General features: G+C 36.0%; 10 protein-coding genes, 2 non-coding genes and 1 pseudogene across 13 annotated transcripts; 6 read left to right on the top strand and 7 right to left on the bottom strand.

Moving 5' to 3' along the window:
- Positions 1-886: 886 nt before the first annotated feature.
- On the top strand, positions 887-2,643 carry srx-122 (7TM GPCR serpentine receptor class x (Srx) domain-containing protein; the record flags this gene model as incomplete). Its single annotated transcript, NM_071511.2, has 7 exons — positions 887-976; positions 1,019-1,179; positions 1,708-1,873; positions 1,924-1,981; positions 2,028-2,191; positions 2,246-2,445; positions 2,493-2,643. The coding sequence occupies 7 exons, from the start codon at positions 887-889 to the stop codon at positions 2,641-2,643; spliced, it is 990 nt and encodes a 329-aa protein (NP_503912.2).
- A 1,038-nt stretch (positions 2,644-3,681) lies between these two features.
- On the bottom strand, positions 3,682-8,953 carry F35F10.4 (annotated as a pseudogene). Its single transcript has 16 exons — positions 8,886-8,953; positions 8,412-8,533; positions 8,253-8,369; positions 7,972-8,192; positions 7,788-7,916; positions 7,674-7,742; positions 7,172-7,259; positions 6,929-7,009; positions 6,620-6,873; positions 6,454-6,579; positions 6,336-6,407; positions 6,174-6,289; positions 5,311-5,434; positions 4,228-4,448; positions 3,786-4,181; positions 3,682-3,735 (listed from the first exon to the last, which is right to left on the bottom strand). Coding segments are annotated over exons 1-16 (2,258 nt in total).
- On the top strand, positions 7,187-7,207 carry 21ur-12925. The gene has a single exon (NR_068661.1).
- A 430-nt stretch (positions 8,954-9,383) lies between the features above and the next one.
- On the top strand, positions 9,384-10,783 carry F35F10.6 (DUF2470 domain-containing protein). The gene is made up of 6 exons (NM_071509.4): positions 9,384-9,474; positions 9,610-9,769; positions 9,821-9,903; positions 9,946-10,202; positions 10,473-10,553; positions 10,602-10,783. The coding sequence occupies exons 1-6, from the start codon at positions 9,466-9,468 to the stop codon at positions 10,672-10,674; spliced, it is 663 nt and encodes a 220-aa protein (NP_503910.2). The 5' UTR covers positions 9,384-9,465; the 3' UTR covers positions 10,675-10,783.
- A 537-nt stretch (positions 10,784-11,320) lies between these two features.
- F35F10.7 (RWD domain-containing protein) lies at positions 11,321-12,411 on the top strand. Its single transcript, NM_071508.3, has 6 exons — positions 11,321-11,359; positions 11,426-11,609; positions 11,661-11,746; positions 11,788-12,044; positions 12,109-12,189; positions 12,238-12,411. The coding sequence occupies exons 1-6, from the start codon at positions 11,351-11,353 to the stop codon at positions 12,317-12,319; spliced, it is 699 nt and encodes a 232-aa protein (NP_503909.1). The 5' UTR covers positions 11,321-11,350; the 3' UTR covers positions 12,320-12,411.
- A 437-nt stretch (positions 12,412-12,848) lies between these two features.
- F35F10.5 (DUF19 domain-containing protein) lies at positions 12,849-13,822 on the bottom strand. Its single transcript, NM_071507.3, has 3 exons — positions 13,616-13,822; positions 13,389-13,571; positions 12,849-13,286 (listed from the first exon to the last, which is right to left on the bottom strand). The coding sequence occupies exons 1-3, from the start codon at positions 13,727-13,729 to the stop codon at positions 13,071-13,073; spliced, it is 513 nt and encodes a 170-aa protein (NP_503908.2). The 5' UTR covers positions 13,730-13,822; the 3' UTR covers positions 12,849-13,070.
- Positions 13,823-14,221: 399 nt separating this feature from the next.
- Positions 14,222-15,494, bottom strand: str-64 (Seven TM Receptor; the record flags this gene model as incomplete). Its single annotated transcript, NM_071506.3, has 3 exons — positions 14,940-15,494; positions 14,354-14,793; positions 14,222-14,304 (listed from the first exon to the last, which is right to left on the bottom strand). The coding sequence occupies exons 1-3, from the start codon at positions 15,425-15,427 to the stop codon at positions 14,222-14,224; spliced, it is 1,011 nt and encodes a 336-aa protein (NP_503907.1). The 5' UTR covers positions 15,428-15,494.
- Positions 15,495-16,048: 554 nt separating this feature from the next.
- T28A11.25 (T20D4.11-like domain-containing protein) lies at positions 16,049-16,928 on the bottom strand. The gene is made up of 3 exons (NM_001318266.5): positions 16,798-16,928; positions 16,340-16,750; positions 16,049-16,173 (listed from the first exon to the last, which is right to left on the bottom strand). The coding sequence occupies exons 1-3, from the start codon at positions 16,921-16,923 to the stop codon at positions 16,108-16,110; spliced, it is 603 nt and encodes a 200-aa protein (NP_001305195.1). The 5' UTR covers positions 16,924-16,928; the 3' UTR covers positions 16,049-16,107.
- Positions 16,929-17,583: 655 nt separating this feature from the next.
- Positions 17,584-18,372, bottom strand: T28A11.2 (T20D4.11-like domain-containing protein). The gene is made up of 3 exons (NM_001380624.2): positions 18,244-18,372; positions 17,790-18,200; positions 17,584-17,706 (listed from the first exon to the last, which is right to left on the bottom strand). Exons 1-3 carry the CDS (start codon positions 18,367-18,369, stop codon positions 17,641-17,643), a joined length of 603 nt encoding a protein of 200 aa, NP_001367818.1. The 5' UTR covers positions 18,370-18,372; the 3' UTR covers positions 17,584-17,640.
- A 2,227-nt stretch (positions 18,373-20,599) lies between these two features.
- fbxa-64 (F-box domain-containing protein) lies at positions 20,600-21,795 on the top strand. The gene is made up of 3 exons (NM_071504.4): positions 20,600-20,735; positions 20,794-21,412; positions 21,458-21,795. The coding sequence occupies exons 1-3, from the start codon at positions 20,620-20,622 to the stop codon at positions 21,662-21,664; spliced, it is 942 nt and encodes a 313-aa protein (NP_503905.2). The 5' UTR covers positions 20,600-20,619; the 3' UTR covers positions 21,665-21,795.
- Positions 21,796-22,640: 845 nt separating this feature from the next.
- On the bottom strand, positions 22,641-23,418 carry T28A11.3 (T20D4.11-like domain-containing protein). Its single transcript, NM_071503.4, has 3 exons — positions 23,244-23,418; positions 22,782-23,192; positions 22,641-22,737 (listed from the first exon to the last, which is right to left on the bottom strand). The coding sequence occupies exons 1-3, from the start codon at positions 23,367-23,369 to the stop codon at positions 22,678-22,680; spliced, it is 597 nt and encodes a 198-aa protein (NP_503904.1). The 5' UTR covers positions 23,370-23,418; the 3' UTR covers positions 22,641-22,677.
- Positions 23,419-23,475: 57 nt separating this feature from the next.
- On the top strand, positions 23,476-23,496 carry 21ur-12191. Its single transcript, NR_068660.1, has one exon.
- A 767-nt stretch (positions 23,497-24,263) lies between these two features.
- On the bottom strand, positions 24,264-24,701 carry T28A11.4 (Cold-shock protein). The gene is made up of 2 exons (NM_071502.3): positions 24,614-24,701; positions 24,264-24,565 (listed from the first exon to the last, which is right to left on the bottom strand). Exons 1-2 carry the CDS (start codon positions 24,695-24,697, stop codon positions 24,377-24,379), a joined length of 273 nt encoding a protein of 90 aa, NP_503903.1. The 5' UTR covers positions 24,698-24,701; the 3' UTR covers positions 24,264-24,376.
- Between the last annotated feature and the right edge of the window lie 16 nt (positions 24,702-24,717).

Here is a 24,717-nt window from a genome sequence, read left to right as displayed (position 1 = left end):
CCTTGTTCAAATCATTTTTATGGTCATTTTTTTCTGTTAATAAATATATATAAGCTTACATGTGAAAGTATTGTAATTGGGGAAATTGTTTAATCCTACCGAATATTCAAATAAAACTTCACTACCAAACCCTGTTCGTTTTCATTGTTGAACAGTGGACTCTTGACTTTTTGTCCGGTCCTGCTAACACTTCTGATCATTGTAGTTAATACAACATATAATTTCCGATTTTTTTCCAATTTTTCTTTTTTTCCAGCTAGACAAAATTATGGGGTCGTGGACGGAAGTTTTTTTTTTGAGATAATAATACTCATATGCACTTTCAGACTGGAAAAATGTTATCTTATAAAATCGGGTTGACCTTGGAAAACAAATTGCGAAGGCTCCACGCAGGCGGTTCAATTATGCATGTTTTCTGAAAGTTAAATATACGGAATTTGAGCACCTCGAGCACCTCGAGCATAAAAAACCATAGCTATTAATGTTATTTCCACTACGCCAAGTTTCGCAAGTTTGTTAAGTTTTTCAAAAACAATTTACAGACACGTAGGTAGGTAGGTATGCATTCTCCGGATTTGTTTGCTTTTTTATTCTGAAATAATGTTGAACAATCTTTGTACCCTTTTCCAAAAATGTCTACTACCTCCGATCAACCAGAGTGAATTTTGATTATATGTGTGACTTAACCGATATAGCATTTTTTTTTGTGTTTAGGATGAAAATGGGTGCCACTTTTTTCTACGTTTCTCATCGCGGCTGAAACCTTGTGACTTTCGGATTTTGTTTGCTTCTTGGTGCCAAATTATTTCCCAAATACTAAATTATCTTTTTACCTACATGATTTCAGGACAACCAATACATTTCTCGATTTTTGCCATTATTCAGAATGTCTAATACCTCGTTTTGGGATGCATTTTTGTACTCGGAATTTTCCACTCCCAGCACTAGAACCGTATCAGCTGTCATGCTTATTTTGGTATGGAATTTTTGAAAATAACTTGCAGGACCATTTTTCCAGGTTTGCACCGTCGGCTCAACAATCAACGTTTTGATTTTTATCTCCACACTTCTTCGGATCCCAAAACGAGATGGATTTCTGAAGATATGTTGTTTCAATAGTTTTGGGAGCAGTATAGTTTGCATTGGGTATTTGGCTTTTCCGGTTCCAAGCCTGTTAATGTGAGTCCAAGTGCTTTGCAGCCGACATTTCACGGGTCTTTTGAAGTTAAAAAAAAAAGAAAGCAGACGACGCAACACAGGTTACAAGATTCCATACTTAGCAGAAGTTAAGCATTCGTACAGTTTTGATGTATACGGTATTAGGAAGACCTCTAAAGATGATCAATTTTGGCATATCTTACGTGCATGGGTCTCGCCACGCAAAAAACGCTAGCGGCCCGTAAAATAACAGGAGTAACAGTTACTACGCGTGGCGAGACCCGTTTTGATTAGTCTACATGGGTTTTATGGCGTTTATGGCAACATTGCTCACGTCTACGTAATACTGAAACTTCAAATCTCAAACTTTTCATTGAATCATTCTTTGCCCAAAAAATTGCTAATCTGCTTTTCTTGATAATCACTGTAACATTTCAGTCAGTTTTCCCCCCACATCTCCATAATTAGAGCAAACGTTTTAAAGTTTGCCAGACTACTTTTGGAGCACATTTTTTTTGTGCCTTCTTTTTTAACATTTTTTGTTTTCAGGGACGGCTACCCGAATCACTGGCTCAACGCAATAATGGGACAACTTATCGGTTGGTTTGGATGGAGCATAGGCCCGCTATCGCAGATTTTATTGGCCTCCAATCGAATAACCGCTGTCTATTTTCCAATTTGGCATATGAAAAAGTATCGTTTTAACCCAACGAATGTATAATAAGTTCATTTTTCAACTAAGAATCTCCTGAAAAAATGTTTCAGATCGGAATTGGTGTGGCACTACTTATCGCGGTATTTTCCTTTGCTGTGCTACTTCCAGGTTAGCAAAAAATGTCCCTGAAATGTTTTGAAATTGTGATTTTTAGAAGGCTGTCACTACCTATTCAACCGTGACTATCTTGGATGGATTGGGGAAGTGACACCGTGCACAAAAGTGGCTCAGGAGACATTTTTCATTATCATGGTTGGCGTTACTGCTGCGACAACTTTTTGCAGTGTTCTGCTGTTTATCAAGTTGGTTATGCATTCGGTAAAATTGTAGATTATAGTTTGAAGTCCCCCTAAACTACTTTCTGCTTCTCAGCCCGACTCTCATGTTTCCAACGCACAACTAGCGTATCGCCACAAGAAAAATAGAAGACTGATAATTCAAGCAATTGTGCAAAGCATCCTCATTATAGTCGACTCACTTAACTCTACAATCACTTACAACATGTTTCCAAACTTATTTTTTCAATTCATTACTCTCTCGTTTTCAATGGTGTTTTTAAGAACCGTGGAAGGGTAGGTAAATCCTAGATTCTAGTTCGATTCCAAATTTGTTCTTTTAGATTTGTGGTGTTTTCTATCAATACCTCTATTAACGCCGCAGTGAAAAAGATGATAGGGATTAAAACATTGGTTCAAATTGGAAAAACGTTTTTTGTTGCTAAAAATTCAAATTCAACGGGACCACAAAGGCGGTCTATACCTATTATTTAAATGTTATCGGAATAATGTTTTTTTTTTGTTTTTTAATTGTTCAAAGGTAAACAGCAAACTTTAATATCCGGATATTTGCAGTAATTTCTCGAATATTTTAGAATTTTGTGGGATTTGAAGATGAATGCTTTGGGATGGAAGAAATTTCAGGAAGCTGAAATAGGTGTAGCCGTCGAGGTTTCCTGTTTAGCCTTATAAGATTATGGAACATATTTTTAGATTAACATTGACTATTGAACTTTGACCAATCAGGGATCGTAATAAAGCTGCGAAAGGAAGTAAAAGTTTCAAACATATGGCTGGGGATGAGATAGGGCTGTTCGACAGTTGTTATCTACATTCTTTTTGTCTGAACGGAAATAATATAAACGGTTCTTGATCTGCTGTGAACCAAAGTGTGATGATGTTGAGAAAAATTGATGATAGGAACCGATGTTAGTGGTTCCTAATGACTGTTGGTGATCCGAGTGTAAAATTTAACTCTTGGCCGTAGTCATTCAGTATGGTGAAGTCATTAAGTATTTAATAGTTTATTTAGTATTGGGGGAAAATGTTCAAACCTACTAAATATCTAATTAAAACTTCACAGCCGAACCCAGTTTATTTTCCATATTTAACACTGGATTCTTGACATTTTGTCTGTTTCAGCTAACATTTCTGGTCAATGTTCAGTTAGTAGTTAATACAACATATAATTTCTGATTTTTCTCTAATTTTTCCTGCTTGGCAAAATTATAGGATGAAAAAAGAATGTTATCATGTCTACAAAATACGATATAATTATACCTTTTTAGACTCAGTAAGAAAATATTTTTAATAGTGTACCAAGACTATTTTTAGATGTTGCATAACTTGATTAATTTTAGTAGGTCAATTCCGGATTTGCAGAAAAATTTGCCAAGACTGTAGATCTACTGTTCGAAAAGATTGGTGCTTGCAAATAATCGCAGGCCCAAATTTGTATAGTTTATTCATGAATCAGTGAAAAATTTCAGGACAAATTACACGAAAATAAGTGTTAAGGTGTTTTTCTTTAATTTAAACGTTGCTAAAGTCACAATGCTTGAGGCCAGGGGTATCTTCATTGAAATGCTGAAAGTTTCTTCTTAAATAATGCTCACATGTATCAAATTTAAACTCACTTGCAGAAGTAGCTGCCAATCTTTGTCTCCACAAGTTTCCTTGACTACTTTCTTCATACAATTGTCTTTTCCAAACATTTTCTTACACAATTTGTCTGGGCTCACTTCTGTTAAATCTTCGTTGACTAATTTAGTGTCCCATTTCTCATAGCATTCAGGTTTCGGCTTCGAATTTTCTAACTTAGTCAGACAAGAGAAAACGTCTGTTGAAAAGAAGTGCATGGTCACACATTGCCCTCTCATTTTTTCGTACATCGCAAGATGTTCAGTTCCCTGTCCACACCTCAGAGCATCAAGACAGTTTTGCATGGCATTGCATGATTTGCTGAATTCCAACAAACTGCTTGCCTTCTTTATGTCTAGAAATAATGTTTTTGCCATGTAATCTCCGGCTCGCTGAAAATGACTTATTCCATATTGCTAGGAGCTCCTAAAGTCTTACGTAAAGACAGGTGAACACCTTTCCAATAGTGACTTCTTTGCAATTGCTCTTGTTTGGAAGTTTGTAGGACCCATACGCAAATGTGAGGAGTACTCGGCGTTTGCCGCCAGCTTCCTACCCAAGGCTTCGCAACTTCTTACCCAAGCCTTGCCCAAAAAATAAAAACATTTATAAGGAGTTGCCAAGACTTGGGTAAGCCTTGGGCAAGAGTTGGGCGCCGCCTCAAAAATGAAAAAAGTCGTGGACTGCCTCGTCGTCTCGAGGCGTCGCCCAAGTCTTACCCAAGTTTTACCCAAGTTTTGCCTATTTCTTATCCAATTTATACCTGTGTGTTGAACTTTGATCGCATTTCCCGTTGTGCCGAAGTCTTACCTGCTGAGCCATGATGGTCGCGCGAAAAGATGCACACTAGTAATAATATATCGTACTCATATTCTGATAGATATTTTTGAGGTAGTATCAGACATATCGGATTGATACGGTATTCTCACATACCTTATTTCATTTGTTTTCAAGTGTGCTCCCTAATGATTCTAAGTTCAGAATTTACAGAATTACTGTAATTCATGTTTGTGTCATGTCTTTCAATTTTATAAAAGTTTACATTTCAAAGAAACAGTTCAGTCTTAGAAAAATTCAAAATTTGATGCGTTGGATTGACTGACTATTATTTGACTATTGGACTGACTAGGAGAGATCCTGAAGATAACTTTTCTTTTTATTTTTAGATAAATTATATGGTTTATTATACAAAATAGCAATAAAAAGCAAACTTTGTTCGTACATTTTTTAAATAATGTTAGCCATCAGAGAAAAATATTTGGAATTTGCCTTTGAAGGGACAAGTTTTCCTGTGAATTTTTTCAATTACATTGAAATTCCTCTATTTTAAATACAAATTACTCAGAAGACAGAATGTCGATTTACGCTAAACATTGCGCATGCGGGATTTCGGAATCTTGTTCGTTCTTTACATCTGCAAACTTGGGTAAGAAGTTGGCAAGACTTAGCTAAGACTTGGGCAAGACTCGGGCGAGGGAGTTTACACTAGAATTGTTGAAGTTGGGTAAGACTTAGGCATACTCTGGGTTAGAAGTTGGCAAGAGTTGGGTAAGAAGCTGGAAAACCCCAAACTTGGGGAAGAAGTTGCCGGGAATTGCCGAGGTAGTGTTCCAAGTACAGCAAATTTGAGTAAGTTTCGCATTTTCTGAAAAATATTACATACATTAGCGAAAAATGGAGGGTAAATTAAGAAAAAAACGTTTGTTTCGACTTGGAATGGTTTTTGTTTGACGCCAACTGTTAATGTCCCACAACCGGGTCTAAAATGTTTGGAACAAACGGCATGTGGTGTGAATGTGTTTTTCTCCAGCCAGGGGTCACTCCTCCAACTCCGATTTTCACGAAAAATTGCTTCCTTCAAAACCTATTTTTAACGTGAGGCTGCTAGAGACCGGTTCCTTTCCACAGCACATGTCGTTTGTTCCAAACATTTTGAACCCGAGCGAGGGACATCAACAGTTGGTATTTGATTTTCGAAGCCGTCTGAAAACACCGAATTTTATTGCAAATCTTCTTTAAAACTTTTCAAAAAAACGTACGTTATGGCGCCTCTAAAAATAACAAAAAATAAGTTAAAATTTGAAATTTGGTAATTTCTGGTGGTTTATCAACTTTAAAATTACCTGAAAACGAAAATATCCACAATGAAACAATTATTTCGAAAAAGTTACTTTCCTATTGACAAGTCTGTCAAATTTCAAATTTTGACTCTTTTTATGTCATTTTTTTGAGCCACCATATCCTTTTTCTTGGAAATTTTCAAGAAATTTAATTAAGAAATTTGATGTTTTCAGACAATTTTTAGTTCAATAAAGCTTACAGAATTTTTTTCACAGAGAAAACACTACAAAATAGAAACTGTTTATTACTGTGTGCAACGTTACTTTCAAACTGAATAAAATCTTATTTAACTCCAGTAGACAACAATAGAAATACTTTCGACACTGCTTCTATTGTTAAGTTCAGTTTTGAATACTTTTATATTTTTGAGCAATTCAATCTGAAATTTATTCATGTGTAAAATATATTTCTACGATCTTACTTACTTGCATGAAAAACTTATTAAACTGGGGCTTCTCAATGGTCAAGCTTCCGTTTATCGGAATAGCCGTGCACTTCTGAAAATAATAAAAGTGAACGGGTTAGTTTCGTTTTTTTTCAGACAAATGAAACGTGTAGACAAGCATTGGCTGTTCCGTCATTATCGGCAATCTCATCCATTCCTGCCAGTTTAATATCCAATTTTTTTACTGTTCTTCCAGGGGATTTGAAATCAAATTCCCAGTTGATCTGAAACTTAAATATTTTCAGAATAGCTATGCAAACGCACAAATCCAATACGCTTATTGATGGGCTCCTTCATATGTATATACGCTACATTCGATCTTCTATCTACTACTCGCTCAGCGTTAGAAGCAAGATATGGCTTAACTGGGGATCCATCTTCAAAATTTTGTGAATATGTGTTGCTTATGATATCGTACGTGAACTTTGCATAGTCTTTTCCGGTTTCCGGTTTCAATTGGACAATATCCTGATGTTCAGTCACCCGTGTTGAAGAGATGTCAGGTTGATGATGTGGTTCTAGATAAAAAGAAATCCAAATTTTCTCGCAAGAATTCCGTATACCCAAACCAACCCGTGATTGTTGAAGTTGGAGATTTTTTCGTGGCAATACTTCCAGGTGTAGTTGTTGTTGAAAAATCCATAGTCGTATTTTCTGAACAAATGGAGATAACGCACGAACTTAATAGCGCAATAAAAAGATTGACAAAAGATCACAATCAGGTGGGTGAGGAAATTTTTGAATTCCGGAAGTGGCCACAATTAAACTTCATATTTCTTTACTACAGTTGCATAATCTTCTAAAAAGTTGACTCACTCCAGTAAACTTCAATTGAAAAACTCTCCACATTGCTCGTGCCTTCCAGTTTTGTTTTCAAGACTTTAATGTCTTTCTGCAGCATTATCTGAAATGAGCAAATTATAGGAAGAAATGTACGTGAGAAAACTTTTTCAAACTACTTGTATATTGCCAAAATGGCTAAATATTATAGTAAAATTTTCAACAACTATGCGTGTTTGAACATATAAACTGTTTGAATAGCATTATTTAAAAAGGTAAAAATATATAAACTTTGGAGGAATTTTTTTGATCGACGACACTCAAAAAGTGGTTAAAATAAGTGTGGTAAAAAGATTTTTCAAATTAAAAAGTATATAAAATTTAGAATTTCATTTTTGACCTGTTTGAGCTTTAATATTTGGTCAATGGGGCCATGTTTTAAAGCAATTACCCAGTGTTTAATTTTTTTTTAATAAAAATAATAAACTTTAAAAAAACCCAACGAAAAATGTTTCTAGTTCACACTAAAAACACTTACGCTTATGTATAACGTATCCATGTGCTGCTCAATTGTTAAACTTTTGTCTATTGGAATATTGATGCAATTCTGAAAAATTACATTAAGAATAGTCAGTTTAGTATTGTTTCAAACTATGAGAAAATTTGGACAAGCTTCAACAACTCCTGCTCTATTATTGGCAATTTCTTCTATTCCAGGAATTGAGATGACAACTTTTTCGACTGATTTTCCATCGTTCTTCAAATTGAACGCCCAATACATCTGGAATTTTCTTTTTTTTTCCTACAAAGTTTTCCTTTAAATATTAGAGACCTACATTTGAAAAATCGTCAGGAAACTCCTGGTGCAAATAGGCTTCATTTTTCTTTCTGTCTACTACTCGTTCGATTTTATCAACAAAATATGGCGCTACTGGTGATCCATCCTCATTATCATGTGAATAAGTGTTGTTGAGAATGTCATACGTGAATTTGACGTAGTTGTACCCGGAATTCGGATTTAATTGGATAATCTTATTTTGTGTTGTGATCTCTTCAGCTAGATATGGTGACTTTGAAATTTCTTGTTATAAAGTTGAATGCAGAGCAAAATACTCACCAGTTGTATCAAAAGTTGTGTTCATTTCAGATACTCTCGTAATAGTCGTGGCAAAATCTGTAGATGTCTTTTCGGGAAATTGTTCAGTAGTTGACGATATATTCTTGAATTCGGATGCTGAAACATCAATCCTTTCACATTAAAGCTTTATATGCCTACTTGGATTACTATTGCCAACAACTCCGGATAATCCAAAAACAATAGGTGTTGTTACCATCAGAACTCCAATGAAAGCCGTAGTTATCTTAATAATGGTCTTCCAACGATCACTTGGTTGCGGTCTTGAAAGAAACGTTGAAATTTCATTTTCTAATAGGGTTGTCCAAATACATTTTTGACATTTTGACCCTTTTTATCCATTTCCACCAATCCAAGCTGGGACAAAAATTTGTATATTCAACCTCATTTTTCTTTTATCTATGTATGTATACAAAACATGTTGTAAGCTGTGTGATCTCTTACGTGATAGGTTTGCATATGCATTTCGCATTTTTGGCCTAAATGCATTTTAGGCCAAAATGCATTTTATGCCTAAAAAACTGGAGCACAGAAGGGACAAAAATGCACAAATACGTTACAATCGTAGTCTTGGGCTTACACCCATAAAAATGAGCCAAAATATTTACTACCTACCCGTTCGTTCTGCTAAGTAGCAGTACATCGCTTTGTAAATTAGAATACGGAGCGTTTTGAGATAACATTTTCTTACTTTTCAGAAATACTACTCAAAATTGGAACGAATATAGTTCGTTATAAAAAAATTCGTAGTGGCCCAAGGTCAAGATGACAGAAAACAAGTTGACGGCTGTTTCAAGGGATTGATCAACAATTTGATAGACAAGCGATTGCAGGCAGAGCGACAGCCGTCCAAGTTCTCGGGCCGGAACGTGCAACTTACGGGTAAGCAGAATGATATGGAAGCGGGATGGGGAAAATGATTTTTATTAAAATGACATTTTATATATACCTGACTCATACAATGCCATTTGGTTAGGATAACTTTTTCACTCAACATCGCAACCTTTGAGTTTTAAAAAACAGATCAAACATCGTTTTTCTCTCTCCCGTTCAGACAAAATGAATGTAGATAGCAACTGCCAATTCTATCCAGCTATCCTTCACATCCCACCAAGTTAGATCTTCTCAAAAATTTCATTCTTCTTCTTGTGACTTTTCTTGTACCACTTCTCGAATCTCAAAAAAAAGTAGCAAAATGATGGAGGTAAGTTGAATTTTTTTTAAATGTTGTCTTTGGAAACTGCAACAAAAAAGTAATACATTATAAAGTTTGAACCAGAATTTCGAACCCAAATAAATTTTTGAAATCATCAAATTTTAACCAAATTCAAAATCACAGGACGATGCTGAAGGTGAAATTGGGGACATGCTTTCAATGTGTAATAGACAGCCGTTTTTGATGAGTCTTTACAGTATTTTTACCGTGATCGACGAACCAGTTGAAGGAAAACAACCAAGTTCAGCAGTTTTCGTCTACGAGGAATTGGCGAAGTTTGGAGGTTCGGAAACAGCTTACAATGATATACTTTAACTATATATCCAAATTTCAGATTTTTGCAAGTTGTTTAAAATGGAAGAATCTTATATAAATGTTGACCAAGTAGTTCAAGAGATTGCGAACATACAATCAAGAGTAATACATTTAAGCATAAGCTTCTGAATACAATTTTTTCAGTATGCTATTCACCTGAGCTCTCACTCACTAAAAAACACAATCCAGATCGTCAGAACTGCCTTTCCCAATGGGTATACTCAAAACGATAAGAATGGAAATGTTCCAGAAGGGAATAAGGTCAAGTTCGATGGAGATGAAACTGTTATGAAAACCACTGTCGATTGTGAGCAACTTGTCAAGGATATCAAAGAGTTCATGGAGGAGGATAGACAGAAGTATGGGGAATTGGAAATCCAAATTATAGAAGAGTCAGAAAGGTTAGTTGCCTTTTTATGGGCAATGGTAATAAGGAGCTAGATAAAATGTAAAACATTGAAAATTTGCGGCCGACACGTTCGAGGTTCCGGACGCCAGCGTGAAATGAGTAGCTTCCGCGCCTCATTATACATGCGGCGTGGGTGACGCCGTAAGGCCGGCGCGGCGCTCGATGAAGCAGGCGTGCTTCGATCTCGTGGGAGCTCTAATGTTGATCATTATGGGGAAATAAAAAGTGAACACCGCCAATCCTCTGACAATTTTCTTTCCAGAAACCTCGATGGTTATGCCTACTTCAGTTTTCTGAAATTTGTTCCATGTGGAACCATACACCTTCGAATCCCTCCATTAAAGTCAGTTTAAATGCACACTACAGTTCACAATTCATCTTGATTTTTCAGAGAAAGTTGCACCAAAGAAGTCATCAACAAAGTCATTGAAAGAATCATGCGCAGTTTTTGGAAGTATTGTTGAGAGAATTAGCTTAGATGAGGAGTACGACCTTGTGCGAACATGATTAAAATAATAATATTGTGCCAGAATGTTATAATATCAAAATAAAATTATTCAAACAAAACTTGCATTTTTAATTTCGAAAAATACTCATTTTTCATCTTTTTTCGGAAGTAGAAAAATGTTAAAAGCAAAAAGTATCAACAAAAAACTGAAATAATTTGATAGGAAGTTGCCATAGTTTGGCAGGAAGTTGCCCTCAAATGCCGAGTAAAGTTGGGGCTCATTTGCTGAATCCGGCTGGCAGATAGTTAGAACTCCGAGATATTCGTACACGAACAAAAAGAGAAATTCTGTCAAAAAGTTTGAAAATATCTCCTGTTGTATTTTACAAATTCTGAAGTCGCAGAGAATAGTCGGCATGCGTGAGACCGTGAACTTCCTACAACATATTAATCAGATAAATAGATAACTAGCTTCATTTTTCCCATTCAAAAACGCAACTTTTGAGTTTTAAAAAACAGATCAAACATCGTTTTTCTCTCTCCCGTTCAGACACAATGAATGTAGATAACAACTGCCAATTCTATCCTGTTATCCTTCACCTCCCACCAAGTTAGATCTTTTCAAAAATTTCATTCTTTTTCTTGTGACTTTTCCTGTATCACTTCTCGAATTTCAAAAACCAGGTAGCAAAATGATGGAGGTAAGTTGAATTCTGAACCCAAATTTTTTTAAAAGCATCACATTTTAACCTAATTCGAAATCACAGGACGGTGCTGAAGGTGAAATTGGGGACATGCTTTCGATGTGTAACAAACATCCGTTTTTTGATGACGATGACAGCGAAAGATTTGTGATTCTCTACAAAATTTGTACTGTTTTTGATGAACCAGTTGAAGGGAAACAACCAAGTTCAGCGGTTATTGTCTACGAGGAATTGGCGAAGTCAGGAGGTTCGGGAACAGTTGACAATGACATCCTATAACTCTATAACCGAATTTCAGGTTATTGCTGCAGGCCGTCTAAAATGGAAGAGTCTTATGTAAAAGTTGACCAAGTAGTTCAAGAGATGGCGAAAATAACATCAAAAGTAATACATTTAAGCATAAGCTTTTGAATATAATTTTTCAGTGTGCTATTCACCTAAGCTCTCACGCACTCAAAAACACAATCCAGATCGTCAGAACTGCCTTTTCTGGTGAGTATACTCAAAACGATAAGGATGGAAATGTTCCAGAAGGGAATGAGGTCAAGTTCGATGGAGATGAAACTGTTATGAAGACCACTGTCAACTGTGAGAAGCTTGTCGAGGATATCAACGAGTTCATGGAGGAGGATAGACAGATGTATGGGGCATTGGAAATCCAAATCATGGAAGAGTCAGAGAGGTTGGTTGCCTTTAATAAATAATAATAAAAAACACCACCGAGCCTCTGATAATTTTCTTTCCAGAAACATAGACGGTTATGCCTACTTCAGTTTTCTAAAATTTGTTCCATGCGGAAACATACACCTTCGAATCCCTCCATTAGAGTCAGTTTGAATGCACACTAAAGTTCACAATTCATCTTGATTTTTCAGAGGAAGTTGCACCAAAGAAGTCATCAACGAAGTCATTGAAACAATTATGCGCAATTTTTGGAACTATTGTGGAGACTCTTGACTTTGACGAGAAGTACGGCCTGTGCGGACATTATTGAAACAATAATATTGTGCTAGAATGTTGTAATATCAAAATAAAATTATTCAAGAAAAATTTGCTTTTTTAATTTTGAAAAATTCCCAATTTTCACTCTTTTTTTTGGAAGTTGTCTATCAAAACAAAAATTTTCCGTTCAAGATTTTCTAAACAACATTGGAAGCTTCTGGTTTTCCCGGTTTTATGTCAGTTACGTTATTTTGTGACTTCCCATAGTGTGTAAATATCTGGCTGGTGAACCTTTTCCAACATCGCACTCCTGTTCAATGTCCTTCGGGCGACAATTGCTGGAAAAAGAAAAAGCAAAAGAAAGCACTTCCTATCTGTTTTTAGTGTAATCTTGAGATTTCTCAGGTCAAATAGTTTTGGCATCAACATGTTTATGGTGAATCAAGAGATATGTCTCAATGCACAGAATTTTGTGAAACAGACCTGCGATCCACAATCTTCACAAATCTTTTTTGAGCTACTCAAGGATCCACGACAGTTGCCACATTATTTAATTTCATCTTTTGAAAACTGTATTTACGGAACACATTCAGAAAAAAAAGTAATTAAAATTTTTCACAATTAGTAAAACGGTACGGCTAGTAAAAAATTTTTCAAAATAATTTTATTGATAATGTATTGAAAGAAAAAGCGGAGAATACAAAACTAATAAAAAGGCTATATCAATACAAAAAGGTAGGAATTAATTCGAAAAGTTTAGTAGTCCTTACTGAGCAGCTTTTTGATACTCAACAGTTGCTTTACAGGTTTCAACAATTAGATGGGAAAATGTTTTGAAGTTTTCAATATCTGGTTGACTGCAGAACCGGGTTTTAGCAAGATCTTCTTCAATGCATTTGACGTTTTCCTCATAATTCGAGCAGTCCTTGTTGCTGGCATTTGTTTTTCTGGCACACATTTCCTTCACTTTTGGATAGGCGTTCTGAACAAAATCAATTTTAAAAAAATAGATTAAAACTTCTATGCAAAAACTTCAAAACATCTCTTACTCGTTAAACAAAATACCAGTAAAAAAACAACTTACATGGAAGCAGGAGGCTATCTCTCCAAATTTCTCCATAATTTCTTGTGTTACCGCTTGAACTTTGAAGGCGCTCTTAGATAGATCACAGGTCAGTTGATCAAGACACTTTTGGCTTTCATCTTTGTACTCCTTATTCTCTAGAATCAATCCTGTATTCGACAATTTGTAACTGCGTGGAAGATTCTGAAAAAAAAAATTTTAAATCACGTTTCAAAATATGTGGTCACCTTCAAGCACTGTTTCACTAGTTTTTCTTCCTCTTTACACTTTTCGGAAGTTGGCTCGGCGCCAAAAACCACAGCAAGCAATCCAAAGGCGAGAAGTATGGGGAAGTAAGACATCATTGTCAGCAACTACTATAAGCACAAACGTATGTTCTTTTATAAGAAACTCTGGATCTTGTTGTAATAAAAGGATGATTGGATGAGTCGAGTAGGCGGAGCCAAAATTCTGGGTATTGGAGATGAAGGGCTGAGAGAGTCTAGGAGGTAACAGAAAAGGTGGAAGGGATTTCGGTGTAAGGAAGATTTGAGCAACGTAGTGCAAAAGGTAGTTATTTGGAAGCGACCGACATGTTTGGGGTTCTGAGCGGAACTATACATGGTTAGTTCTTGGACCAACTCAACGATGTAGAAAAACAAAAAATCTAAAGAAAGTAATAAAAGTCACTGAAACAGCTCGGTAGGAAAATATGCGTATGTGACACTAAAATTTTCACTTGATTTTCACATTTTGATGTCTAAAATAAGTGAGCGTTATGGCTATATTTTCAAATTTTCAAATGATCACTTGTCGTGATGTGAGTTTAATGTTTGCATACAATATATTTATATTTAATTAGTTTGTACACCAGTAGTTGCCGGATCCCGAGTTCGATAATCTGGAGTAGCTGCAGAAACTGTATAACCAACTCGATCTGAAACAAAAAACACGATTCGAGGCATTCCGATGAGTTCCTGACTCACTTTTCAGCAAGCTTCTATATTCTGACACAATCATCATAAACATGATAGTATCAAATGGCGAATACGCTCCAACTAGACAAAATATCCATCCTGACTGCCAATTGACATTTAATCCAGGAATTAGGGGACTCAATAGGAAAGGCCCCATTGGCAAGACCAAAAATATCGTTGGACCAATGCTCTGAGCAATTAGAGCCTTGAAAAACTGTCGTTGAAGTTCCTGATTAGAAATTGAAAGCTTCGCCAGCTCCTTTTTCATGTTCAAATGCATTTGAACTCCACAATAAAGTATGACGAGGTAGCCCAAAGAATTGAGGAAAACCGCAATAACAAGAAGTCCAAAATTTCCCCAATTCACTGAGCCATCGAAATTGTAGGGTGTGATATTGTATTTTGAAAGCTCTGATATTAGTAGTTGATAATTTTCAAAGATTAGTTTGCTGAAAAAAATGAATGAATAAAACAGAATGTGGTTTCCGGTCAGGAAAGTAGTCACTTTTAAACATCAGTTCTTAAAATTGTTTCTATTTTGATAGATCAATTTCTTTACTGATTCTTAACCAACATGAAATGTGTCATGTCTCACCTCAAATTATCATCCAACATTTTATCCTTGGCAATTAGCATTTCCACCATAACCGCAAAAAATCCACCAATGACAAATGGAACGATAATCATAAGATAGCCATATATTCCATCCAACTTCTTTATATTATTTGTATCAATTAAACACACCAGTCGATATATGAACTGCATTGCAATAAACCAAATGATCAAGGTATGGCACCCAGACCACATTGCCAACATGTACCTGAGCCAGGTCTTGCTACCTAGCCAAGTGTTACAGCTAAAGTAGAGTAGAGAATTTTTGTAGTTATGGGCAAATGGTTCCGCGATAATTTCCCATAAGGAGAATATGGTGCCGAGTACTGTAAAGGTTATCACCATTCGCTTGTATGTTCCATGCATCTTTTTAATCTTGAATAGAGTTAGATAAAAGAACACGCCATTAACAATTAGATTTAGTATAAATCCTAATGCCGAGATAACGGTTGAATACTTGTACGATATCATTGTTAAGTGAATATGAATATGGCAAAAAAGAAAGAAAAATCAACTAGACAATAATAATTTCCGCAATGTCTGATACATCTACCCAGTCTGATTTTCATAATACAGGAAATTTGTAGGCGGTGTAATACAAAAACAATCAGTGATTCGTTATGCACATGTGATTGACGAGTCGGTTGAATAACATCACGATATACTTTTTAAAAACACTTGTGTAACTAACAAGAAAATAATTTGAATCTATTCCTAACCACGAAAAAATTAGCTGCTAACAAGCACTTTGAACTAGATTTTTGTTTTCTGATACCACACAAAAAATGTTGTACTTTATTGATAGATTTAATACACATATAACGACAAGATTAATATTAATAATATCAAGTTTTCTTCTGCACTTTGCTAATTTTGCAATCGCTAAGAACTAATATTTAGAAAATTATTCCGAATTCTTTTACAATGATAGGTAGGCATTGTGGTATTATAGGTGTGATTTTCAGAAATTTCCTCACTTTCCTGATTCCATTTCAAAAATTGAGACTTCTGTGTCCGATTTACAAAACTAGAAGTGGTAAATAATTTTGGATTGATTAATTGACTCTCTTTTAGTGCCAATTGTTACACAACTAAATGTTCAACTTTATTGATATAATGAAAACATCACGACGGGATTTAAATCAAGCGTATCAAATATCCTCTAGCACTTTGTTGAGGTCGCAGTTACTGAGCATATTGCCGACTCCGATGAAATTCTGAAATAAACAGCAATATTATTTCTAATGAATAATTTTGGGGTGTGAAACAGGGCTGTGTGGCAACCGAGATTTTCGGCAACCGGCAACTTTTGGTTGCTGAAACTTTGGCAACTTGGCCGCCCAGCCCTGGTGTAAAACTAATTTTCATCAAATTCGGACTTACAGCTTGGAATTTCACCCATTCGGCTTCACCACATGTCTCCGTAATCTCCTTCTTCATACAGTTGTCTTTTCCAAAATAGTCTTTGCAGTTTTCTTGAAGCATTTGTTTTTTCTTCTTCTCATCTAGTTCTTCTTCATAATTTTCCAGGAACGGGTCCCAAGCAGTGTAGCACGTGGAATTCTTGCTCTCAAGCTTCGCATCGCAATCCGTAAAATTTTTGCTAATAAAGACAATACTCTCACAATAGGTTCTGATCAATTTAAGCTTTTGTTTCCTTGCAGGATGTTCTGGGCCACATTGAAGGGTTCTCAAACATGGAGTGAATTGGGTGCAAGATTTGTCGAATTTGTTGAGGTCGTTCTTATTCCTTACATCCACTTCATCAATCTTCCCCAGGAAAGCTTTCAAGCTCTGGTAGCAATTTTGGAGATTAATGTTTTATGCGTTTTAAAACTAACCAAAAGACAAGAATATTCCAGAAATGCATCAGCCTCAGTGCAGGGTGTACCTTTCAGTTGTTCAATTTGACTTGCACACTCGACAGAACACAGGAACACCATGACAAGCAGGATAACATTTTTCATTTTCTGAAAAATAAATTAAAAGTTGATAAAGATCAAGATAAAACAGGAAATCAAAAAATTCTTCAACAGATTTAACAGCACATGTCGCTAGTTCCGAACATTTTGACCTCGCCTGTGAGCTGAGCAGTTGGCGCACAGGAAAAACATTTTCGAACCCGACAGAAATATTTTTTCTTTTCGTTTTATTGATTTCATTGATCAAACTTCTACTAATACTTCACTTGAAGCTGCTCGCACATGCGTATGGAGCCAACCAAGCTGGAGCCAACCAAGGGAACAAATACAATGCACCCATGACCTGAAACAAAAAAAATACTATGTTTTCAATGTGTAAAAAGATCCAAGCAGTTCAAAAATTTAATAAATCGGCAAACGCTCTTGGTAATAATTGCGATTAGAGTTCGACGCAAACTTGAATTTTTCAGTGTTCAAAAGTCATATAAAATTTTTAAAAAAATCTTTGGAATTTTCTTAAAATATAATTGAGCATTGTGGAATCATGTTTATCATATGATTTATATAAACTTCCCAATTGGTGCAACTCCAATTTTCTCTTGTTTGGTGAACGTTGCAAATACCGATTGTTGTATTTTTCACCCAATTTACAAAACTAAAAGATAGTTTGCTCCCTTTCAATAATACTATAACTGCACCCAACTAAATGTTCAACTTTATTGATATAATAAAAACATAACGACGGGATTTGAGTCAAGCGTATCAAACATCCTTTAGCGCTTTTTTGAGATCGCAGTCGCTGAGAACATTGCCGACTCCGATGAAATGCTGGAATAAAATACAATATTACTTCTAATAAATATTCATGGGTGTGAAACCAATTTTCATCAAATTCTCACAAAAGGACTTACAGCGCGGAATTTCACCCATTCGTCTTCCCCACATGTCTCCGTAATCTCCTTTTTCATGCAGTTGTCTTTTCCGAAATAGTCTTTGCAGTTCTCTTGAAGCATTTGTTTTTTCTTATTCTCATCTAGTTCTTCTTCAAAATTTTCCGGGAATGGGTCCCAAGCAGAATAGCACGTGGAATTTTTGCTCTCCAGCTTCTTATCGCACTCCGTAAAATTTTGAGTAACATAAACAATACCATCACAATAGTTTCTGATCAATTTCAGCTTTCGTTTTCGTTCAGGGTTTTCTGGGCCGCATTGAAGGGTTCTCAAGCAAGCAGTAAGTTGGGTGCAAGATTTATCGAACTCGGCGACCTTTTCATTATTCTTGACGTCAAGTTCGTCAACCTTTGCAAGAAAATCTTTCATGCGCTGGAAAAAAGTTATGATTAATCAAATATGTTTCACAACTAACCAAGAGACAAGACATTTCCAGAAATTTGTCAGCCTCCGTGCAGTTTTCGCTTTTGAGTTTTTCGAGTTGACTTGCACAATGAGCAGAGCCCACGAACACCATGACAAGTAGGAGACAATGTTTCATTTTCTGAAAAATTAATTGCATTTAATGAAGATCAAGATAAAATAAAAAGTTTCACTAAAAGAAGACGGCTCGAAGAGGAAAATCATTTTAAACACGAGAGCAACTGTTAAAATGTTAGAGGAGGAGTTTGCAATCGCGTGATTCGAGGGATAAAGTTCGGATTTTCGACAGTTGCTGAGAAACACGTCTATGTTTCTTTGCGAAACTTTAACCAGGAAGTGAAACTCAAGTCTAAATTACGAAGAACATCGTAACTACACTTGTAAAACGAACACGAGGGACAGAATTTTGTGAATACTTAGTTATAGTTTTAGTGGGTATTCCAAGATTATTAGTAATTTTATTTTGATAAATATATACCCTGAAACAATATCAAATCTTTTTTTTTCTAGTACAGAGATTTCTACGCAGAAACACATTTTCAAATGGTATTTTTCTCAGTCGACTCATTTAGGGTGTACCGTTGATTCTCTATTAGAGCGGCACCCCACCACTCAACTTTGACAGCTCATATCTCGGTCACATTTGATTTTGGTCAAAAGACTTTAACTACGGAAATGTTTGTTAAAACTCCTTCTATGCTTAATTTTTTAACAGGTCTTGATATCTTCAAAATCAATCAAGACATATGACGTCAAAGGTGAGCAATGGGGTGCCGCTCTAATAGAGAATATACGGTATTTTAAATCCTGGTATGAATTAAATGCAAGCTATGTATGCAAGTTATGTATGTATCTTAAAATAATCAAAACTTTCTTTAATGTTCTCAAATCTTCGATTTTTTTTCATGTGTAGCAAACTTAAATTAAGAGGCACTTCCAGTCCAATAATGTACTTTTAATTTTTGATGAACGTCAGGGATTTTTACCTTGATCGTGATCACATATTTAACATTTGCAGATTTAATAATTATTTTTCTCAAGTCATAAACACTACAACCCAATCTTTGAGAAAAATTTTCATTGGCACTTTTTTATGTGACACTGCAACAGCACATGTCGCTAGTTCCGAACACAATTGTGAAATACCAGCAGTTGGCGCCGATCGAAAACAATTTTGAACCCGACAGAAACATTTTCTCTTTTTTTTTCTCTATCCTATTGATCAAACTTCATTTTGTCCAAACCACACAACTAAAATAGTGGCGCCAATTGCTAACGCCTTACAATCGAGGTCAAAATGCACGGAACATGTGTCAGATAAAATAGCGTCTAGCCGGGAAGGTAAATGTGCAACGATAGATTTTCCTGATAATCGGGGACGTGGGCTCAAGAATCGAGAACATGAGGAATTTGAAATAAAATACGACACCTTTTCAAACTTGGAATTTAGAACAGGGCTGTGAGGCTCTCGGCGTGCGCCGAGAACGTTCCTGTATTTGACAATTTTCAGCTTACATCCTTTGAGTTAGAGAAACAGTGTGCCTATGTTCCACTCAAATCTTCTTGCTGACTTCAAAGTTATTTTCATTTTGTAATTCTTATCACTTGTAAACCTTATCAATTTGCCGTACCCAAATTCATCAATGTTCAGCAATTGCCAAAAATTTGTTGCACACTCCCCTGATAGAAATCTACTTAAGACCACAACACAAAAGACAGAAAAAGGTAGTTGTTGTGTAGTATGCCAGGCCCAAAAATTGTTCAAATACGTTTCACATTCATTCTTTTTAAAAATGAAAAATTAATCGGAGTGTGAAATAGATTTGTACCATTAAGCTTCTTTGTCAGAAGAGTCGTATTTTGCATTTTTACCAAACTCTTTCCATCTTTCTACTAGATAATTTTTACAATTCTCCCACATTCTTGTTTATTTGCTTACATTACCTCGATTTCTATCTGAACAGAGAGAAAAAATTTCGCTAAACCTTACTGAGAGAAAAATAGTTTACCATCTTTTTTACGCCGCCTAACAACCCAACGTCTGCACGCGCATGATTTGACGACAAAATGCACAGCCGTTTGGCATGTCTTCTTTTGCTAATACTCAAAAAGTCGTCAAAACCACGTAAATAAGATTAAACGTGTTGAGCTACATTTAAATAAAAATCTCATTTCAAACGTTTTCTAATCATTTCATAATTTATTCTTATCGCTCCCATTCATTATCAATTTGTTGTTAATATATTTTAAAGATTGTACAAAATATTTTTAACCCGTAAGTCACTCGTGTCCATTTTATTGTGAACTTCCCCGTCCATTTCCCATTTTCCCAATATTAAATACTACATTTTCAGATAAATTGCCGAAAATGTCTGACTCCAACGTAGATGCTCCTTCTGATCCAACAAAAAAGCAAGAATCTTTGCTCAATCTTCCTCTGGATACTGCCAATCAGGTATTGGAAAAGTTGGATCCATTGGATCTGTGAGTGGTTTTAAATTGTCTGAAAAAGCCTTAAAAATACTTAAATTTTATGTTACAGGTTGGCGTCTCGTAAAGTATGCCAAGGATTGAAGACGGCCATCGATAGAAATGGTATATCATTTGACACAATTACTTTTGACTTTAGCGATGATCAAAGTATTCTGGATTTTGACGAAAATGAGATCAAATACGCGGATGTTGATAATGATACGACTGTGACTTACAAAGATCAAGAAAAGCGATTTGAAAATGAGAACTTTCTCGAAATAGCGGTCAAGGATCTGAAGACAGTATGGAATAACGTATCCAAATTGCACATTTATAACTATGCAGAGGACAGAACTGACATTATCACATCCTTCATTAACTCTTTGAAATCTGAGAAAAGTGTTCATGTGAAGCAAATCTCCCTTTCCAACTTCTCATTCAATGATGTTCTTAATATTCTACAATGTCTTGATGATCAATCCCTGGAAGCAATTAAATTGAGCAATCCAAGCCAAATTAATCAACTCGCCCAGATTACTCATTTGAATCAATGGAAAACTGCAAAGAATTTTGAACTTTGCAATGGAAAACTGGACAACAGTGAACAAATTGAGCATCTCTTCCACTTTGAGGAATTTGGTTGCGGAACTGATGTTTTCTCAGTATCAAATGCAGTTAAAGTTAGAGATGTAAGTTATATCGCGGTTTTCTATATGGTATTTCATACTTTGCAGGATCTTATGAAAAGGAGTTCATTTCAAACATGCCGCATTTATTTCAATGTGTCACAGTCAAATCCAGTCGATATTGCAAAAGTTTTCAAGCCGGACTATGTTGGTGGCAATGAATATTCGTTTGAATATTCGGATGATATCCACAAATTTGCTATTGATTGTTTCCGCGTTGGTGAATCTCATCGGTTTTCTGTAAGAAGATGTTAATTTGATATTTAGTTGAAGTGTAAGAATAAGAGTACATACTTGTTTTTTAAACCGTTTTTCCAACCCACCCAATGAAAAATTCTATAATTCATCTATTTATTCTGTGCAAATAAATTATTTCAAATCATCTAGTTCTTCTATAAAATTTTCCGGAAAAGGGTCCAAAGCAGTGTAGCACAGTGACGGGCGGCTATAAAAAAAATATTGCCGGTTTGCCGATATGCCATCAATTTGGTGAAAGTATTTAGAGGGATTTTTCAAGACGTAAACACTTAAAGCTGTGCCTTTTGTGAAGTTGTTTCCGTTTTTTTTAAAGATATTTTCATAAAATGTATGAATATTTCTAGGATGCGTACAATTTTGCCGATAAAATTTTTAATTATAAAGTTTCCAAAAAAAGTGCTTCAATTCCGTCAATTTGCCGATTTGCCGAAAATTTCAATTCCAGCAATTTGCCGATTTGCCGGAAATTTTAATTCCAAGCTTCGCATCTCCTTCAGCACAAGCTTTGACTAGGTCTAGAAGCCCATCATGATAGTTTCTGATCATTGTGAGTCTGGATTTCTGCTCAGCACGTTCACGTTTGCGACTAGCCGCTTTTTAACCGACACTCCAACAGAAGATCACATGCCACATGTTCCGTGCATTTTGACCTCGATTGTAAGACGTTAGCACATGGCGCCGCTGTTTTTGTTGTTTGGTTCAGACTAGACGAAGTTTGATCCATAAGAAGATAGAAAAAAAGAGAAGACATTTCTGTCGGGTTCAAAATTGTTTTTGGCCGGCGCCAACTGTTCACAATCGAGGTCAAAAATGTTCGAAACTAGCAACATGTGCTGCTAAATTTTTCAAGAGAATAATTTTCGGGCCAAAATTCATACAAGCTCATTCGGATAGCGACTCTGCTGAAAATATGGGTCAGCTTCCGCTAGTTTTTGTTCACGTGAAGCATCCTGTACATAACAAACGATTAAAAAAAATAATATTTCAGTTCATTCAACAATTAGGAATATTTATCTAAGTCTGCTGAAGTCGCATTCGCTTACAAGTGCTCCAGAATAATTGATGAATTGCTGAAATGGACAAGTTTTTATTGAAAACAATCAATATAATTTACCTCGCTGAACTTATCCCATTCCGGTTGGCTGCATGTTTCAATAACCTCCTTCTTCATGCAGTCATCCTTTCCGAAATAGTTTTTGCAAGTGTCCTTTTTCAATTGCTCAACTTTTTTCGGGTCGTTTTCTTTATGAACATTTGGAATTGGGTCCCAGTCATCAAAGCACTTTGATTTTTTTGCGTTCAATTTATCCCTGCACTGTGCAAAATCACTGTATACGTACACAACAGCATCGCAATATTTTTCTATACTCCTGAGCGCTGCTTCTTTTTGATCCTTTGGCACTGGTGAGCATTTGAGGTTGGCCAGACAGCTTCGCAGAGAATCGCAAGTATCCTTGAAGCCCTTCAACTCATCTTTGTCATTCATATCAAGCTCGTCAGATTTTTCGGCGAATTTTTGCAGATTCTGAATAATTAAGTTAATATTCAATTATCATAAAGTGTTTTTCAGGCTTACCAGGAGACATAAAATTGCATCAAGCGATCCTTCAGTACAATTGGTGTCTTTTGACGCAGCAGGTGCTCCATGAGCCACTCCCAAGAGAACTGTGCCAATGATGGCAAGTAGAAGAAAACTCGTCATTTTCTGACAGAAAAGAATAGGGTCAGAAAGTCCAAGAAAGCGTAAGACTGAAGATTTCCACTGTGCTACTCTGTTTATAAATGTTTTCAAAGATGATATTGAACACTGTGGCAACTGTCGTAGTTCCAGGAATAGCTCAAGATAAGTTTTGGGTGCTTACGGCTCGTTTCACAAAATTCAATGTATCTGTTCATTGAGACCTATCTCTCACTTGTACCATAAACATGTTGATGCCAAAACTTTTTGGCCCCAAGGAATCTCAAAATTACACTAAAAACGGAAGATACCAAGTGCTTCCTCTTACTTCCTTCTTTTTGGATAAGCAACTGCCATTCGACTGAGATTGAACAATATAAGTGTTTTAAAACTCGACCCAAAAATTTATACATCTAGAGCACAAAGGACCATGGATTGACTTTTTACTATCATATTGATTCTCCACCCTTTGTGTTCATTTCTTAAAACCTCCTGGCAAAGCTGACAATCCATTTGCTATTCTACGGCTTATTTGTCAGCTCTAGCTCAGGCCAAAGTTTGCAAAAAATTGCACATTTTTGAAACAACATTCTCAAGCCACAAATATTGCAATCCTATTCAGATCGAGCACATGGTGTCAAAGTGTCTCATTTCGGTTTGATCTACAAAAAATGCGGCAGAGTTTTCAACTGATTTCGCATGGTTAAGAGTGTGCGGACGTCACATTTTCCTATGTGGAAAAATTCCCACATTTTTTGTAGATCAAAGCGCAATGAGACAGCCTGACACCACGTCTTCGAGGAACCTCTCGTCGTTCCCACCTAACAGTTTAACAGATTTTCAATTCTCAGTTTTTCGACGAAAACAATTTTGAACCCGAGAATTTCCAAAATTTGAATAAATATCAATATAAGCTTCATTCAGATTACTTTGTTCATTCAAGTGAGATATCAAGAGTGAGTCCTCCTGCAGAGTAGGATCCAGACGGGTTGTGGCTGTCAATCTTTGGTTTCTCGGTGTAGAGTCCAACGTCAGCCTTGGTGAATTTTTTGATGAGAAGAACCCATTTGATAGTTGGATGGGTCAACCTCTTTCCAGTCCGAATCAAGGAATGCACCCTTCTCAGGTCCGTTGAAGTGGAAAGTCTGTTCTCCAGCGGCAACAGTTCTCACGATTCCTTGGCCATTCTCGAAAGAGTCGATGACAAGCGACTCTCCTTCCTGAAAATTCGTTTTTTTTTGAATGCTCCAATGAGGGTCACCACAAACCTTAACTTTCTTCTTAGCAACTGCAGCCTCAGACACCGCAAATATGGCAACCAGAAGGAAAGCAGCAAGAATGAATCGGTTCATTTTCTGAAATTATTATCTAT

The sequence above is a fragment of the Caenorhabditis elegans genome, chromosome V (genome assembly GCF_000002985.6).
Source record: "Caenorhabditis elegans chromosome V".
Taxonomy (NCBI): domain Eukaryota; kingdom Metazoa; phylum Nematoda; class Chromadorea; order Rhabditida; family Rhabditidae; genus Caenorhabditis; species Caenorhabditis elegans.
Note: the sequence above shows the minus strand (reverse complement) of the source record. Positions and strands in the feature narration are given on the sequence as shown.

Bases quoted from the DNA above. Each gene is read 5' to 3' on its own strand.
- F35F10.6 (NM_071509.4), top strand. The intron at 9,770-9,820 runs GTTCGGAAACAG...TCCAAATTTCAG, and splicing joins GGAATTGGCGAAGTTTGGAG to ATTTTTGCAAGTTGTTTAAA. The intron at 10,554-10,601 runs GTCAGTTTAAAT...TTGATTTTTCAG, and splicing joins CTTCGAATCCCTCCATTAAA to AGAAAGTTGCACCAAAGAAG.
- F35F10.7 (NM_071508.3), top strand. The intron at 11,610-11,660 runs GTTCGGGAACAG...ACCGAATTTCAG, and splicing joins GGAATTGGCGAAGTCAGGAG to GTTATTGCTGCAGGCCGTCT. The intron at 12,045-12,108 runs GTTGGTTGCCTT...TTTTCTTTCCAG, and splicing joins ATCATGGAAGAGTCAGAGAG to AAACATAGACGGTTATGCCT.
- F35F10.5 (NM_071507.3), bottom strand. From the start codon at position 13,729: ATGTCTTACTTCCCCATACTTCTCGCCTTTGGATTGCTTGCTGTGGTT. The intron at 13,572-13,615 runs GTGACCACATAT...TTTTTTTTTCAG, and splicing joins TAGTGAAACAGTGCTTGAAG to AATCTTCCACGCAGTTACAA. The intron at 13,287-13,388 runs GTAAGTTGTTTT...GATTTTGTTCAG, and splicing joins AGATAGCCTCCTGCTTCCAT to AACGCCTATCCAAAAGTGAA.
- T28A11.25 (NM_001318266.5), bottom strand. From the start codon at position 16,923: ATGAAAAATGTTATCCTGCTTGTCATGGTGTTCCTGTGTTCTGTCGAG. The intron at 16,751-16,797 runs GTTAGTTTTAAA...AATTGCTACCAG, and splicing joins TGGAATATTCTTGTCTTTTG to AGCTTGAAAGCTTTCCTGGG. The intron at 16,174-16,339 runs GTAAGTCCGAAT...TGTTTATTTCAG, and splicing joins AATGGGTGAAATTCCAAGCT to AATTTCATCGGAGTCGGCAA.
- T28A11.2 (NM_001380624.2), bottom strand. From the start codon at position 18,369: ATGAAACATTGTCTCCTACTTGTCATGGTGTTCGTGGGCTCTGCTCAT. The intron at 18,201-18,243 runs GTTAGTTGTGAA...ACTTTTTTCCAG, and splicing joins TGGAAATGTCTTGTCTCTTG to CGCATGAAAGATTTTCTTGC. The intron at 17,707-17,789 runs GTAAGTCCTTTT...ATTTTATTCCAG, and splicing joins AATGGGTGAAATTCCGCGCT to CATTTCATCGGAGTCGGCAA.
- fbxa-64 (NM_071504.4), top strand. From the start codon at position 20,620: ATGTCTGACTCCAACGTAGATGCTCCTTCTGATCCAACAAAAAAGCAA. The intron at 20,736-20,793 runs GTGAGTGGTTTT...TTTATGTTACAG, and splicing joins AAGTTGGATCCATTGGATCT to GTTGGCGTCTCGTAAAGTAT. The intron at 21,413-21,457 runs GTAAGTTATATC...CATACTTTGCAG, and splicing joins ATGCAGTTAAAGTTAGAGAT to GATCTTATGAAAAGGAGTTC.
- T28A11.3 (NM_071503.4), bottom strand. From the start codon at position 23,369: ATGACGAGTTTTCTTCTACTTGCCATCATTGGCACAGTTCTCTTGGGA. The intron at 23,193-23,243 runs GTAAGCCTGAAA...TTAATTATTCAG, and splicing joins ATGCAATTTTATGTCTCCTG to AATCTGCAAAAATTCGCCGA. The intron at 22,738-22,781 runs GTAAATTATATT...TGTCCATTTCAG, and splicing joins AATGGGATAAGTTCAGCGAG to CAATTCATCAATTATTCTGG.
- T28A11.4 (NM_071502.3), bottom strand. From the start codon at position 24,697: ATGAACCGATTCATTCTTGCTGCTTTCCTTCTGGTTGCCATATTTGCG. The intron at 24,566-24,613 runs GTTTGTGGTGAC...ACGAATTTTCAG, and splicing joins TTGCTAAGAAGAAAGTTAAG to GAAGGAGAGTCGCTTGTCAT.